The sequence below is a fragment of the Pipistrellus hanaki genome (assembly GCF_964339955.1).
Source record: "Pipistrellus hanaki genome assembly, chromosome: 1".
Classification (NCBI taxonomy): domain Eukaryota; kingdom Metazoa; phylum Chordata; class Mammalia; order Chiroptera; family Vespertilionidae; genus Pipistrellus; species Pipistrellus hanaki.
In genome coordinates, this window is record NC_140503.1 from 151879629 (window position 1) to 151894430 (window position 14802).

At 38.3% G+C, this 14802-nt stretch overlaps 1 protein-coding gene across 8 annotated transcripts in view; it reads right to left on the reverse strand.

The window, feature by feature from the left end:
• Positions 1-251: 251 nt before the first annotated feature.
• Positions 252-14802, reverse strand: part of BMPR1B (bone morphogenetic protein receptor type 1B) — a 369968-nt gene continuing 355417 nt past the window's right edge. For 3 of the 8 annotated variants that reach the window (XM_084897225.1, XM_084897223.1, XM_084897224.1), the window contains 3 exons: positions 13426-13601; positions 10424-10554; positions 1225-1368 (listed from right to left, as the gene is read on the reverse strand). In XM_084897225.1, coding sequence (XP_084753351.1) covers positions 1243-1368; positions 10424-10554; positions 13426-13601 — 433 coding nt within the window. In that variant the 3' untranslated portion in view covers positions 1225-1242. Of the gene's footprint in view, positions 1194-1216; positions 1369-10423; positions 10555-13425; positions 13602-14802 lie in introns of those variants that run through there. The other 5 variants (XM_084897221.1, XM_084897222.1, XM_084897220.1 and 2 more) reach the window with 5 other exon arrangements.

Consider the following 14802-nt stretch of genomic DNA (forward strand, 5'->3'; position numbering starts at 1 on the left):
ACAGAGTAAGGTGTGCATCATTTACCCTTGTGTTTCTGAGATAGGCTCTTCTGCATACATAGGAAGCAAGCCATGTGCACCTACCACCGCATTCTCTACCTTACCAACACAGTCATCTTACAGCACAAGAGCCCATGATCTCTGTTTTAAAAAGGTGTGGCCATCAACTCGGCTGAAGGCAATTTCATTGAATATTGATCCTTTCCTTTGAGAGATCAAAAGCATGCAGCGGTCAGTTCTCTGCACATAAAAATAAAAAATCTTTGCTTGTGTTCAATGAAAAGGAAGAGATCTGACCGTGAACGAGAGGCCTTACAGAATCAGAAACACAAAGTGGTTCTGAAGAACACTGACACTTCTAACAGAAGAAGCACACAAAAGCTTCATTTGTTCCATATCCTCCAAAGCTGCAAAAGGTCACCTGCAGGAATCCCCAAACGAATGCCGGACAGGCGGGATGTGTGCCCAGGTGCATTCACATTGCTGTGGCCGCCCCCACGCAGGGCTGGCCGAGTGGTCACAGCAGGCAGGGGCGGGCTTCTCAGACAGTCCCATTCTGTGGTCTCCAACCTCACAGACTGTCTGTTGGTTTGTAGAGTGCAACAACATTTTACCAACAATAATAAAAAAAATTATTTTAATTTCCTTTCTAGCAGAATTTCTGCAAAGAACTCTCATTGTTATTATTTAAACCAGAATAGGAACAACCTCCAAACATCTAAATTCTTTGTTATATTTTGGCAAAACTAAAGCATCTTTTGAAAAAGAAAAAAAAGGGGGGGGGGCCCAATCCCAAAATACAGGGCTTTCTTAGAAAGCAACATGCACCATGTCTCAAACAAGTTACCCGAGCGGTTTCAACCTTCTCCAGACACAATAGGTCCCTGCTTCTGGGAACGTCTGCCTTTGTCCATGGTGCTCCCCAAGTGGTGACACTGAACCCCTGGGAAGCAGGGCTGTTTGACGCTTGCCCTATGGATGCTTCGGGAACATTTTCTACTCTGCCACAGAGAGGAAGAGCTGGCTTTCTCCATGATGCTTTCTTTTCCTCTTTTCTTTTCTTTTCTTTTCTTTTCTTTTCTCTTTTCTTTTCTTTTCTTTTCTTTTCTTTTCTTTTCTTTTCTTTTCTTTTCTTTTCTTTTCTTTTCTTTTCTTTTCTTTTCTTTTCTTTTCCTTTCCTTTCCTTTCCTTTCCTTTCCTTTCCTTTTCCTTTTCTTTTCCTTCATTTCCCCCCCACTCAAATCAGAGTTTAATGTCCTGGGACTCTGACATTTTGGCGAGTGTTTTCTTCACACGCAGGGCTGTCAGTCTGGATGCGGGGTTGTGAGCCCAGCACTCGGTCATGAGTTTCCCCATCTGCCTCAGACACTACAGGGAGAGAAACACAAAAGTGGAAGTGGCGTTAGAGACATGTATTTATTATGTGCAAGGCTGGCCCTTGGTATTTGGCTTTTGATTTTGAGTTTCTGGAGTTTAGATATATTTTCAATAGCTCCTTTTAAAACCATGTAGACAACAGTTCAGAACACTTCGTTTTTCATGCAAATTTTCAATGACTAAGACAGATTTTCATAATATCCCTCTAATAGGTGCAAACAAGTGGTTCTGCTGATTGAAGAAGAGTGTCTTTAAAGTCAGTATTAAATAAATACAAAAATACGAAGAAAGTCTGTATTCCACTCCCCACTCCTGGTTTGTTTACAACATTTGATCAGCTTAAATCTTTTATCTCACTCCATCCTATTCAAACAAACACGGTTATTCCTAAGTCGCAGCTGTCTGCTACAATAAAAGCATCACACTGTTGCTTTTAACAAGATGCATGACCTGTGCTAGGCCTTGCTAAAACTTTCTCCGACATCAATTATTGGTCCTCCTGTTGAAAGCACAATTTCACTTCATTAGGAATCCTCAGTGAAGGAATCTGGGGTAATACCAGTGCCTGTAACCAGCTTCAAAGTAAGGTAACTTCAGCATCTCATAAAGCTTTCTGCATAGCTCATTGGAAAACATGTGTATTATCTAGCATACAACCAATGAGCCATCGGTTGTTTTTAAATGCATTTAATGGTGAAGAATTATTTCATAAACAGTGCTCTGCCCACATGTTTGCCCTGGCTCTGGTACATGTCTGAGGCTCAAGCATCTCTGAATGTGCCAGCTTGCCAGAGCACTCCAGGATTTAGTGAGAGAACAAGCTTAGAGGTTGGATGGAGAGGATGTGGAGCAGATGAGTCAGGAAAGGCAAGCCCCGCCCCACTCAGTTCCTCCTTATGCACAGCTTCTTTGAAGACCGGTTTTAGGTTTCACCACTGTACTCCGACGGCCTCGTTGCACATGGATTCCTTCAAATCACATCTCAGCATCCTTATTAACAAAGAACCACAGAATCTCATCTAGGTCAACTTATATCACTTCTATGTATAGAAAATGGCATTTTTCAGATGCCTATCTTTTCTCTCATCAAAATGTGAGAATGTGGCACATGGGTTCTTCATGGAGAAAAACTCATGATGCTTTAAAACACACACACACACACACACACACACACACACACACACACACACACACAGGGGGAAAAATGGCAGCTGAATAGGCAGACATGTCCTGCACCTTGTCCCGGAGTAGAGAGAGAGCAACTGAATCGAATAACATCCACCTTGAATTGGCAAATTAGACACAGCTTGTGAGATAATTCACAGCCGGGAAGGGCAGAGGAGGCCTGGAGAGCGGCAGAATGGGGGATCTGGCTGGAGAGAGATGTGTGACCACTGGGTCAAGAGGGTCAGAAGGAAGCTGCACTGCACCAAGTCCACATCCATTTGGGGAGAGGTGTAACATCCGACTGTGGAAAGGAAGTCCACAGGGATGCTGGCAGCCGTGGAATCTAGATCTAAGTCCACAGCCACGAGGGGCTGCACCCAGAGGGAGACCTGAGCCGCTGGGTGTAAGGGGGAGAGAAACTGGCAATCACGAGGTTGTTTTGCCTGTTTTGTCTTTGCTTTAGTTTGCTAAACCCCGTTCATGGGACTTTCAATTGCAAACACTCACCCGAGGCTGTGATGCAGGTAGAGGTGCAGATTTGTGGAGTCTGGGGAGAGATGGTGGAGGAGAACAGGGCAGGGACAGGTGACCAGGAGTCTGGCACCGAGACATTCGTGACCCTCCAAACCTAAGCAGCCATTTTTCTCCTGGAGAGTCAGCCCCTCCCAGCTGCCTCAAGACAGCTAATACAGCCACACCCGGCCTACACTTTGAGCTGTACAAAGGAAATAAAGACTGAGGAGCCCCACAGAGCCCTCAGAGACTGGGTTTAACAGGGGCTGTTCAGTACCAGATAGCGGTATAGCACCACCCCCACCTAAAGCCCTGTCAGAAACAGATGCTTGAGTGATTTAGATTGACAGCAGGCAGACAGGCAAAGCTGGCAGATTGGTCCCTCCTGCTTACAGCCAAGGCTGTGGAGATAGACACAAACAGAGGAGTGGACGATCACTTGGAACTGCAACACGATGCTGACTACCTGACAGGAAACTGAGAAGTGGTAGATAGAACAGAAGAATGGTGTCATAAACCAGCCCCTATGGGGCAATAAAACTAGACTGAAGTGAATAGCACTTCACTTTTTTTATTTTTTATCTTTTATTTGAAAAATACATATATTTATATATATATATATATATATATATATATATATATATATATATATATTTGGTTTTTTATCTTTTTTGTATTATTTTTTTCTTCACTCTATTTTTATTTTATCTTATTTTTTTATTTTTTTCACCTTTTACTCCTCAATTCTCCCCTTTACATCCTGTTTTCTCTTCTCCTGTCCTCACTTTATTTTTTCTCTTTCCTTTCTTTTTATCCCTTGTTAAAAATTGATCTTCTTTATCTGCTTTCATGAAGTGTTATTATTACTGTAGTCTCTTTGGCTTACTCATATATCTAATTTCCTCTCCCCTATTCCAAGTCCATGCATTCTCTTCTTTGCTAGTCAATTTTTTTGCTTTTTTTTTTCTTCTCCTCTCTTGCTCTCTACTTCTCCTAATAGTTTAATTAGTTTCAGTCACTCAACTCAAACCTATCTGCTCCCTCTTCTATTCTCCTTTTCCAAAAATAAATGAATAAAGTTAAATTAAAAAAATTTTATTTAATCTATCATCTATCTATCATCTATCATCTATCTATCTATCTATCAATCTATTTTTATTTTCCTCTTATCCACCCATTCTCTTTATATATTCTCTATACTGAACTGTGGTCCTTCCCTTATTGATTCAATTCCTTAACCTTACTTTCTGTATATAAGTTCTGCCTCTATAGATTCTGTACCCAACTTTTTATGGGTGTTTACAGTCTGCATTTTTTTGGTTTATTTGTTTGTTATGTTATGTTTCTTCCCATATACATCTTTTACTTTTTTTTCATTTCTCTCTTACCTTTTTTCTTTTTTCAATATTATTTTTGCTCTCTTTTCTCTCTCATAATTATCTTTTCTCTGATGGTCACTTTTATTGGGGTTATCAGTGCTGTAAGTGCACTCGTGTTTTGATCCCTTTGTGTTGTGTCTTGTAAAGTTGTTTATGTGCTGTTTGGCCAACATGATAGAGAGCCCCATAACCAGTCACCCTGAGAGGAGACTCCATCCACAATGGGACAATAACACTCAAGACCCAACTATACCAAGAGAACACAAATATCCCAAGAAGGGGGTATCTCTATAATACCTGGTTCAGAAAACCCAAGAGATTGCACCAATGGGTCCCACAAAATGTCTCCTACATAAGACAAATACAAAAAAATCTAAGTGGCATTGCAGTTTGATCTAATATATATAAACAATCACAAAGGAACAGCAAAAAATGGGGAGACAAAGAAACAACCCCAATATGAAAGAAAAGGAGGAATCTTCAGAAAAGGTAATAAACAAAATTGAGGCAAGAAATTTGTCAGAGAAATAATTAAGAGCAATGGTAATAAGGATGCTGAAAAGGATGAAAGACAAATTCAACATGTGTGAGCTCAAGAGGAAATGAAGAATGACATAGCTGCAATAAAGAACACAATGGAAAGTTTCAACAGTAAACAAGAAGCTGAGGACTGCAACAAAAACAACACACCAAAGCAGAGCAGTAACTGGAAAAGAAAAAAAGAAAAAAAAAAAACACATAAAAAGCAGGAGGGAAGTCTAAGAAAGCTTTGGTATGACATGAAACAACATGAAACAAAACAACATCCACATAATAGGAGTTCCAGAAGGAGACAAAACTAAGCAAGGAAAAGATAACCTGTTTGAAGAAATAATGACAGAAAACTTCTTTGATTTGGGGAAGAAAAAAGTCACATAAGTCCAAGAAGCATACAGAGTCTCAAACAAGATGAACCCCAACAGTCTGACACAAAGACACATCATAATTAAGTTGACAAACACCAATGACAAAGTAAGAATCTTAAAGGCTGCCAGAAAGATATAAAATTACTACAAACAATCTCCCATTAGACTATTAACTGATTTCTCAATAGGAACACATCAGGCCAGAAGGAAATGGAATGAAATATTCAAAGTGATGCAAAGCATACTATACCCATTCAAAATCGAAAGTGAAATAAGGGGCTGCACAAAAAAAAAAAAAAAAAAAAAAAAAAAAAAAAAAAATTCCTAAGAGAGTTCATTACCACCAAGCCAGCAATGGAAGAAATGCTAAAGAAACTGCTGTAAAAAGAATAAATAGAAAGTGAAAAAGGAAGACAGGCAAAAAATGGCAAAAAACAAACAAACAAAAAAAAAAAACAACAAGTACCTATCAATAATAACCTTAAATTTAAATTGATTAAATGCCCCAATCAAAAGATGTAGAGTAGCTGAATGGATAAGAAAACATGACCCATATATTTGCTGTCTACAAGAAACCTACCTCTGAATAAAGGACTCGCAAAGGCTGATAATGAAGGGATGAAAAAAAAAAAATTTCAGGTGAATGGAAATAAAATAAAACCTGGGGTAGCAATACTTATAGCTGACAAAATAGACCTCAAAGTAAAGGCCATAATAAGAGATAAGGAGGGCCACTTCGTAATACTAAAGGTAGCAATTTAACAATTTAACAATTCAACAGTAGATAAGAAGCTGAGACTGCAACATAAAAAAACCTTCTGGAAGATTTCAAGGGAGAGATCAACAGCAATACAATCATATAATAGTGGACTTTAATACCCCATTGACACCAATGGATAAATCCTCTAAACAAAAAATTAGCAAAGAAATAGCAATCCTAAATTACTCACTAGATCAGATAGAATTAATTGACATCTTCAGAATATTTCACCCTACAAGTTGAATATACATTCCTCTCAAGTGCACATGGTACATTTTCGAAGATAAACCACATATTAGGACACAGGCAAAGTCTCTTAAAATTCAAGAAGATAGAAACATATCAAGCATCTTTCCAGACCACACTGGCATGAAATTATAAATAAACTACAATAAAAAAATCAAATAGTTGGAGGCTAAATAGCATGCTATTAAGCAATGCTTGGGTTAACAAAGAAATCAAAGAAGAAATAAAAAGCATCCTGGTAACAAATGACAATGAAAACATAACAACCCCAAATCTATGTGACATAGTGAAAGCAGTCCCGACAGGGAAGTTCATAGCTCTATCTCAAAAAACAAGAAAAATGGTAATAAATTATCTAACCCTACAACTTAAAGAATTAGAAAGAGAGGAACAAGAAAAGCCCAAAGTGAGCATAAGAAAGGAAATAATAAAGATCAGAGCGGAAATAAACAACATGGAAACCAAAACACAATACAAAAGATCAATAAAATCAAGAGCTGGTTCTTTGAAAGGATAAATACGATGGATGAACCTCTAGCCAAGCTCACCAAAAAACAAAGAGAGAGGACCCAAGTAAACAAAATCAGAAAGGAAAGAGGTGAAGTAACAACTAACCCCACAGAAAGAAAAAAAAAATTTTGTAAAAAAATACTATGAAAAACTCTACTCCAACAAACTGGACAACCTAGGTGAAATGTACATGTTCCTAGAAAAATACAATCTTCCCAAACTCAGTCAGAAAGAATAAAAAAAACTTGAAATAGGTGAATAACTACTGATGAAATTGAAGCAGTAATCCAAAAACTTCCAGAAAACAAAAGTCCTGGTCTAGAAGTCTTCACAGAGGAGTTTTACCAAACATTCAAAGAACTAAAACCTATCCTCAGACTTTTCAAAAAAATTCAAGAGGAAGGCACACTTCTAAACTCTTTCTATGAAACCAGCATAACCCTAATCCCAAAACCAGATAAAGACACTACAAAGAAAGAGAATTACAGGCCAATATCCCTCATGGACATAGATGCTAAAATCCTCAACAAAATTCTAGCAAATCTGATCCAGGATTACATTAGAAAGATCATATACCATGGCCAAGTGGGATTTATCCAGGGATGCATGGATGGTACAATATCCAAAAATCAATAAACACAATACATCACACAAATTGAGAGACAAAAAATCACACAGTCTTATCAGTTGATGCAGAAAAAGCTTTTGACAAAACCCAACACTCTTTCTTGATAAAAACTCTCAGAAAAGTGGGAATAGAGGGATCATACCTCAACATAATAAAAGCCTTATATGACAAACTTACAGCCAATATCATACTCAATGGGCAAAAACTAAAACCATTTCCCTTAAGAACAGGAACAAGACAGGGATGCCCACTTTCACCACTCCTGTTTGACATAGTACTAGAAGAACTAGCCATAGTGACCAGATAAGAAGAAATAAAAGACATCCAAATTGGAAAGGAAAAGTTATTCTGTCATTATTCACAGATGAAATGATATTATACTTAGAAAACCCTAAGGATTCATTAAAAAACTACTAAACTTAATATATTAATCCGACAATGTAGCAGGATACAAAATTAACACCTAGACATCTATGGCCTTCATTATATTCCAATAATGAATTCACAGAAAGAGAAACTAAAATTAAACTCCTTACCATTGAAACAAAAAAATTAAGATACATAGGAATAAACTTAACTAAGGAGGTAAAAGACATGTACTTGGAAATCTATAAGACATTGAAAAAGGAGATAGAAGAAGAAATAAACAAATGGAAGAAAATATCATGTTCATGGATTGGTAGAATCAACATCATTAAAATGTCCATACTACCCAAAGCAACCTACAGATTCAATGAACTCCCCATTAAAATGCCAGTGGCATACTTCATAGCCCTAGAACAAATTCTCCAAAAATTCATATGGAATAAAAGTAAGTAAGTAAATACATAAATAAACCCGAATAGCTGTATCAATCCTAAAAAAAAAAAAAAAAAAAAAAGGAGGAACAAAGTTGGAGGGATCAAAATACTAGATATCAAAGCCACTGTCTTCAAAACTGCCTGGTACTGTTACTGGCCCGAGAACAGACATATAGACCAATGGAACAGAATGGAGAACCCAGAAATCAACACAAGCCATTATGTTAAATTACTATTTGACAAAGGAGGCACGAGCATACAATGGACAAAAATAAGTACTGATGAAATAGTCTCTTCAATATATGGTGCTGAGAAAACTGGACAGATACATGGAAAATCATGAAACTTATACCATAGACAAAAATAAACTCAAAATGGATAAAGGAGTTAATCATAAGATGGGAAACCACAAAAATCTTATAAGAATTCATAGGCAGCAAAATATCAGACATATATCATAGCAATATCTTTACTGATACAGCTCCTAGGACAATGAAAACTAGGGAGAAAAATAACCAAATGGGACTATGTAAAAATAAAAAGCTTCTGCACAGCAAAAGAAACAATCAACAAAACATCAAGAAAGCTCTCTGCATGGGAGAACATATTTACCAATATTATACCTGATAAGGGCTTAATCTTCAAAATTTACAGGGAACTCATACAACTTATAGTAACAAAAGGAAGATAAACATTCCATCAAAAAATGGTCAAAGGACCTAAATAGATACTTTTTGAAAGAAGACAAAAAGATGGACATAGGCCATGAAACACATAAAAGCACGCTCAAAAGTCACTAGTCATCTGAAAGATGCCAATCAAAACAACAATGAGGTACCATTTCACACCTGTCAGAATGGCAATCATCAACAATTCAACAAATGACAAGTACTGGTGAGGATGTGGAGAAAAAGAAACCCTCATGCACTGCTAGTGGGAATGCAGACTGGTACAACCACTGTTGAAAACAGTATGGAGTTTCCTCAAAAAATTAAAAATGGAACTCCCATTTGACCCAGTAACTCCACTTTAGGAATATATCCCAAGAAATAAGAAACACCAATTAGAAAGGATATATATGCACCCCTATGTCCATAGCAGCACAATTCACCATAACTAAGATTTGGAAATAGCCTAAGTGCCATTAGCAGATGAGCGGATTTAAAAACAGTGGGTCATCTACACAATGGAATACTACCTTGCTGTAAAAAAAGAAGGAACTCTTACCATTCGCAACAGCATGGATCAACTTGGAGAGCATCATGCTAAGCGAAATAAGTCAGTTGGATAAAGATAAATATCACATTTTCTCACTCATTTGTGGAATATAATGAACAACATAAACTAATGAACAAAAATAGGTCTAGAGACATAGAATCATTGAATAAACTGTCGAACTTCAGGAAGACAGGGAAGGTGGGGGAAGGTTGGTCAACCAAAGGACTTGTATGCATGCATATAAGCATAATCCATAGGCACAGACACTAGAGGTGTGAGGCATGTGCTTGAAGTGGGAATGGCTGGGGAGAGATCAATAGGGGGAAAAGGAGACATATGTAATACTTTAAACCAGTGGTTCTCAACCTTTCTAATGCCGCGATCCTTTAGTACAGTTCCTCATGTTGTGGTGACCCTCAAAGATAAAATTATTTTCATTGCTACTTTGTAACTGTAATTTTGATACTGTTAATAAATCATAATGTAAATATCTGTGTTTTCCGATGGTCTTAGGCTCTACAGCAGTGGTTTACAACCTGTGGGAATCACTGCTTTAAAGAATAAAAAAAAATTTAAAACTAAAAACTAAATATATACACATACACACACACATACACATACGCACAGAAATGGGGCCTTTATGCCATTGTCAGGACATCACAAACAAATGAAATAGTAATGTTATCTGTTATGATGGCTAAATGTTAACCTACTAAATATATTTTGGAAGCAGCAAAATCAAGTTAGGAAAAAAGGAGCAATTTACCACATTATACTTAACACCATAGAAATTATCACAGTGAGGCTTCACTACTATCACCGACAGAACAAAGAAGAATAATAACTCCTTCAATGAATATTTAGAATTTTGACAAAAAAGTATAAGTTCTATAGCACATGGCTTCCTGGAACTTACTTACCTCATCGCCACTCCACCGGCTGGGGAATGAGGGACGGAGCTTCTTGATGCACACAATCTCTCTCATGTCCTCGTAAGAGGGGTCACTGGGCACCAGGTCGTGGTAGGGAAGCTGGTATTCTTCCACTGCACCTGAAAATATGGCTTTATTGTTATACTTTTTTCTGTGCAATGGCAATAAAAGTCTACCATACAAACTGTTCTAAAATAAAAATCCTGTTAGTACTAAAGACAAGCTTGAAAAACAGCAAAATAAATCTTAAAGTAAAAGTTCCCCAATGACATTTAATCTAATTTTTAAATGAAAAGCCCAATAAAACATATTACTGTAGGCCTTCAAACCTTTTCTTCTAATTTCCAAAAGCTAAGTAAAATAAGCACCTCAAATTTATTTCCAATTTTACAAAGGTTCTTGTATGCCAAAATTTTGAAAAATCTATATTAAATCTCCATGCAAATTTGGCAGACACATTCCAAATTCATACATATGTGATAATTTCTATTACTGCAATATGAGGTTATGAATCTCATAATAAATTTGGCAGTGTATACTACTTGAATAAAATGTCACATTTACATTTTTTCTGCTTAATCATAAGAATGCATTCTTCCATATTTAAAATTTAGAGAATTGTACACACCTAAAAATATTAAACCTTGATTGGCAACCTCCTGGCCTTTACTGGGAACAGTCCTGTGACCTGGGCATGTGCCCTGACCAGGAAATGAACCAGCAACCACTTGGTGCATGGGACAACACCCAAGAAATTAAGCCATGCTGGCCAGGGTACCCTCGGTTGTTTTTAAGCTAGGAATCATTTTGCCCATATTATAACCACAGGCTTTCAAATACAGGCTTCTTGTTGCCCTAATTGCTTTAGATGTTTAGGGAAACATAATTTGAAAAGTAATCTTATATTGTCCTCTTTCTTCAATCTCTATAAACGTATCTCTCTATATATAAAAGCCTAAGTGACCGTTATGACTAGTTGACTGAACAACCAGTCAACCGGTCACTATGACATACACTGACCACCAGGGGGCAGACGCTCAATGCAGGAGCTGACACCTTGTGACAGTATGCTCCCACAGCCAACTTCCTGCAGCTGGCCAATTTCCCTCAGTCCCTACCCTTAGGTAGCCAGGTGGTCAACTTCCCATGGTCCCTCCCCCTGGCCAGCCAACCTCTTGCAGTCCTTCCCCCTGGCTGGCCCCAATTAGGACTGGGAAAAATGGCCCAAATCAGCCCCAATTGCCAGCCAGGCCAACGGACCTCACCTGTGCATGAATTCGTGCATCAGGCCTCGAGTCTTAAATAATTATAAACATTTTATTCAAAAACATGCTCACTTACACTTTACAAAACATAAAATCAAAGCATAGGCAGTTAGTTAATTTATGTTTTGGTTACTCCTTTTCTTCTTCATAATATGATGGGAGATTTATTCAATATCTGAATCGGAAAAAATTGTTCTACATTAACTTTCCTTTGGGACAAAAAGAGTTCTTTCACTTCAGGGGGGATGTGCTCTATTTTAACTTAAGCTAATGAGAAGTTCAGAATCCCTATAGTGATTAGAAGGTACCACATCACTGAAGATGATCTTCCTACCGCAGTATGAATGCCTATTGATTAACTGTTTCTCCTTTATATTCCAATAGGATTCTAAATGTAAGTTAAGGCTCTACCAACCAAAATGAAAATTTAAAGTAACATGTATTAAGTACTATTTGTGGGTCAGGCAATGTTAATTCTCTTTACAATCATGAAAACCTCACAATCCTCTGAGGTAGTGCAATAATCCATTTCCCTCTTAAGAAAACTGAAACAAAGAAAAGTTAGGAACTTATCAAAGGTTTACAGGTACAAGTGCCAGGACTAGTTAACTGTAGGCTACACTTTCAGAATATTGGGCAAGCTCCAGTTTTCATGAAGGTGAGTTTAACTCACTTCCATCAAGAGGAAAGAACTGCAGTACCAGGATTTACTTATCAAGCACAACCATGAGTAGAATCATTAACAATGTACTTGATACCGAAGAGCCTGAGACTCAGCTCCTCGCCTGAAAGGTACTAGAAGCTACTCAAAGACAAATTATGCAGCAGTAGGCACAATGCTACAAGCAATAATAATACCTCTGAATATTTAAGGATGTCTCCTTAGTCTTAACTAGGAAAACTGTGTTTGCAAAAATATTACCAGAACTAAATAATATTCTTATGCTTTAATTTTGTTTTGATGTTTTCAAATTGCTTCGTGAGGAAGTATTGTAGAAAGTTAAGAAGTAGGGGGTGGGAGGGTAAATAATGGGTGTCCCATGCCACAGTTATGTCTTTTCATCTGAGCATAGGAAGCCACAGGAAATGGGTCACTAGAGTTGAACAGGGGGCCCAGCAGATTGGTAAGAAGAAGCTGGAAGGGTAGAGAAGGAGGTTACCTTGATAAAGCAATGGCTGGAGAAAGAGCTCAAGAGGGAAGTGAGACAAAACATAAAATAGAACTGGGTGATCTTTGAAGAGACAGAGGAAGTTGACAATGAGCCTAGAAGAGATGCCTCAGCCATAGGTGGAGAGAAGAATGCAAAGATAAACTCTATGATGTGAAATATTATTTCCTGAAAGGATCATGACTGGGTCAACAGAAAGAAAGGACAAAATTTGATTTTCTGGACAAAACTTTGATTTCTGATCAGAAAAAAAGGATTTGGCCCTAGATGATTTTGCTCAGTGGATAGAGCATTGGCCTGCAGACCAAAGGGCCCCAGGTTCAATTCCAGTCAAGGGCACATACTCCAATACAGGCTCCTCCAGGCCTGTATGAGGGTGCGTGTGGGAAGCAACCAGTTGATGTGTTTCTCTCATATTGATGTTTCTATGTCCCTATCTCGTCCACTCTCTCTAAGAAAATCAATGGAAAAATATCCTCAAGTGAGGATTTAAAAAGAGAGAGAGAGAGAGAATAAAAAAGGATCTGAGTAGGCCAATGGTGCCACTGGTACTTACCTCCTGATACGCATCTCCTAGTCACCTCCCAAAGAATGAGCCCAAAACTGTACATATCGGCCATGATGTAAGACTGAAAGTGATTTCTATTCAAGCTCTCATCCAACACTTCTGGAGGCATATAGCGTTTGGTGCCAACACGTGTGTTGGGTGGTATGTCAACTTCATTTGTGTCGCTAAGGAAAAATAAAGCAGAGCACCGTCAGCATTGAAAAGAACCAAGTGTCGAATCAAGGTGATTCCTGAGCCAGGGCTTTAGTGGAAGATGGGAAAAGGTATCCCTTCATGGAGAACCATTTCCTGGAAAGATATTTCTGGCCAAGAGTTATATTAAATATTCACAGGTGAAAACACAATGAAGATGACAATCAAAATACAAGATTGTACATTACCACTCAATCAAATATAAACTCTACATAATTGCTAAACATTAACTAAAATACTTTTTAAAAAACATCCTGTCCTTCATATTTCAATAACTTTCTTTTTAAAAATGGACTGTGCAATACAAAATTGGATTATGTGAGGCAGTATTTTTTAAGTCAAATGCTATGAGGGTTCTAGATAGCCAAACAAGTAAAAAAGGGAAGAGGGAGAGAAAACCAACAAAAACTTGTAAATGTTTTACTTTGATAAGGAGGGACATAAAAAAGCTTTCTACTATCACATTTCATGAATCAAATAGCATATATTTGTAATAAAAAGATATATATATTTTTAACATATTTTATTGATTTTTTTACAGAGAGGAAAGAAGAGGGATAGAGAGCTAGAAACATCGATGAGAGAGAAACATCGACCAGCTGCCTCCTGCACACCCCCCACCGGGGATATGCAGGCAACCAAGGTACATGCCCTTGACCGGAATCAAACCCAGGACCCTTGAGTCCGCAGGCAGACGCTCTATCCACTGAGCCAAACCAGCAAAAGGATATATTTTTAATAAAATATATATAAAAGAGTAAGGGACCATCCAACCATCTAATACCTATGATACGCACTGACCACCAGGGGGCAGACGCTCAATGTGGAGCTGCCGAGCTGCAGTGACTTGGCAGCTGTGGTTCCAGGGTGCATCACCCAAGAACCAGAGAGGAGGGAGCCAGATTCCTTGCAGGGACCCTCAAGGGGCAGTCCAATTCTACCTTCCACCATGGGTATGTTGCTGCTGGAGCACTGTCGGCCCAGAATCTGGTTTACTGCACACTTGCATTTGAGTTCCACGCCCTGCACCACAGCAACTTTGCAGAGTGCCCTCCCACAGCACTCCAGGACCCCTTGAGGGTCAAAGAGCCAGTTTCAGCCTGATCCCTGCAAGCCAGGCCAAGGGACTCCACCTGCCAGAGGGACCCCGCTCACTCTGCAGATACCTTTTGA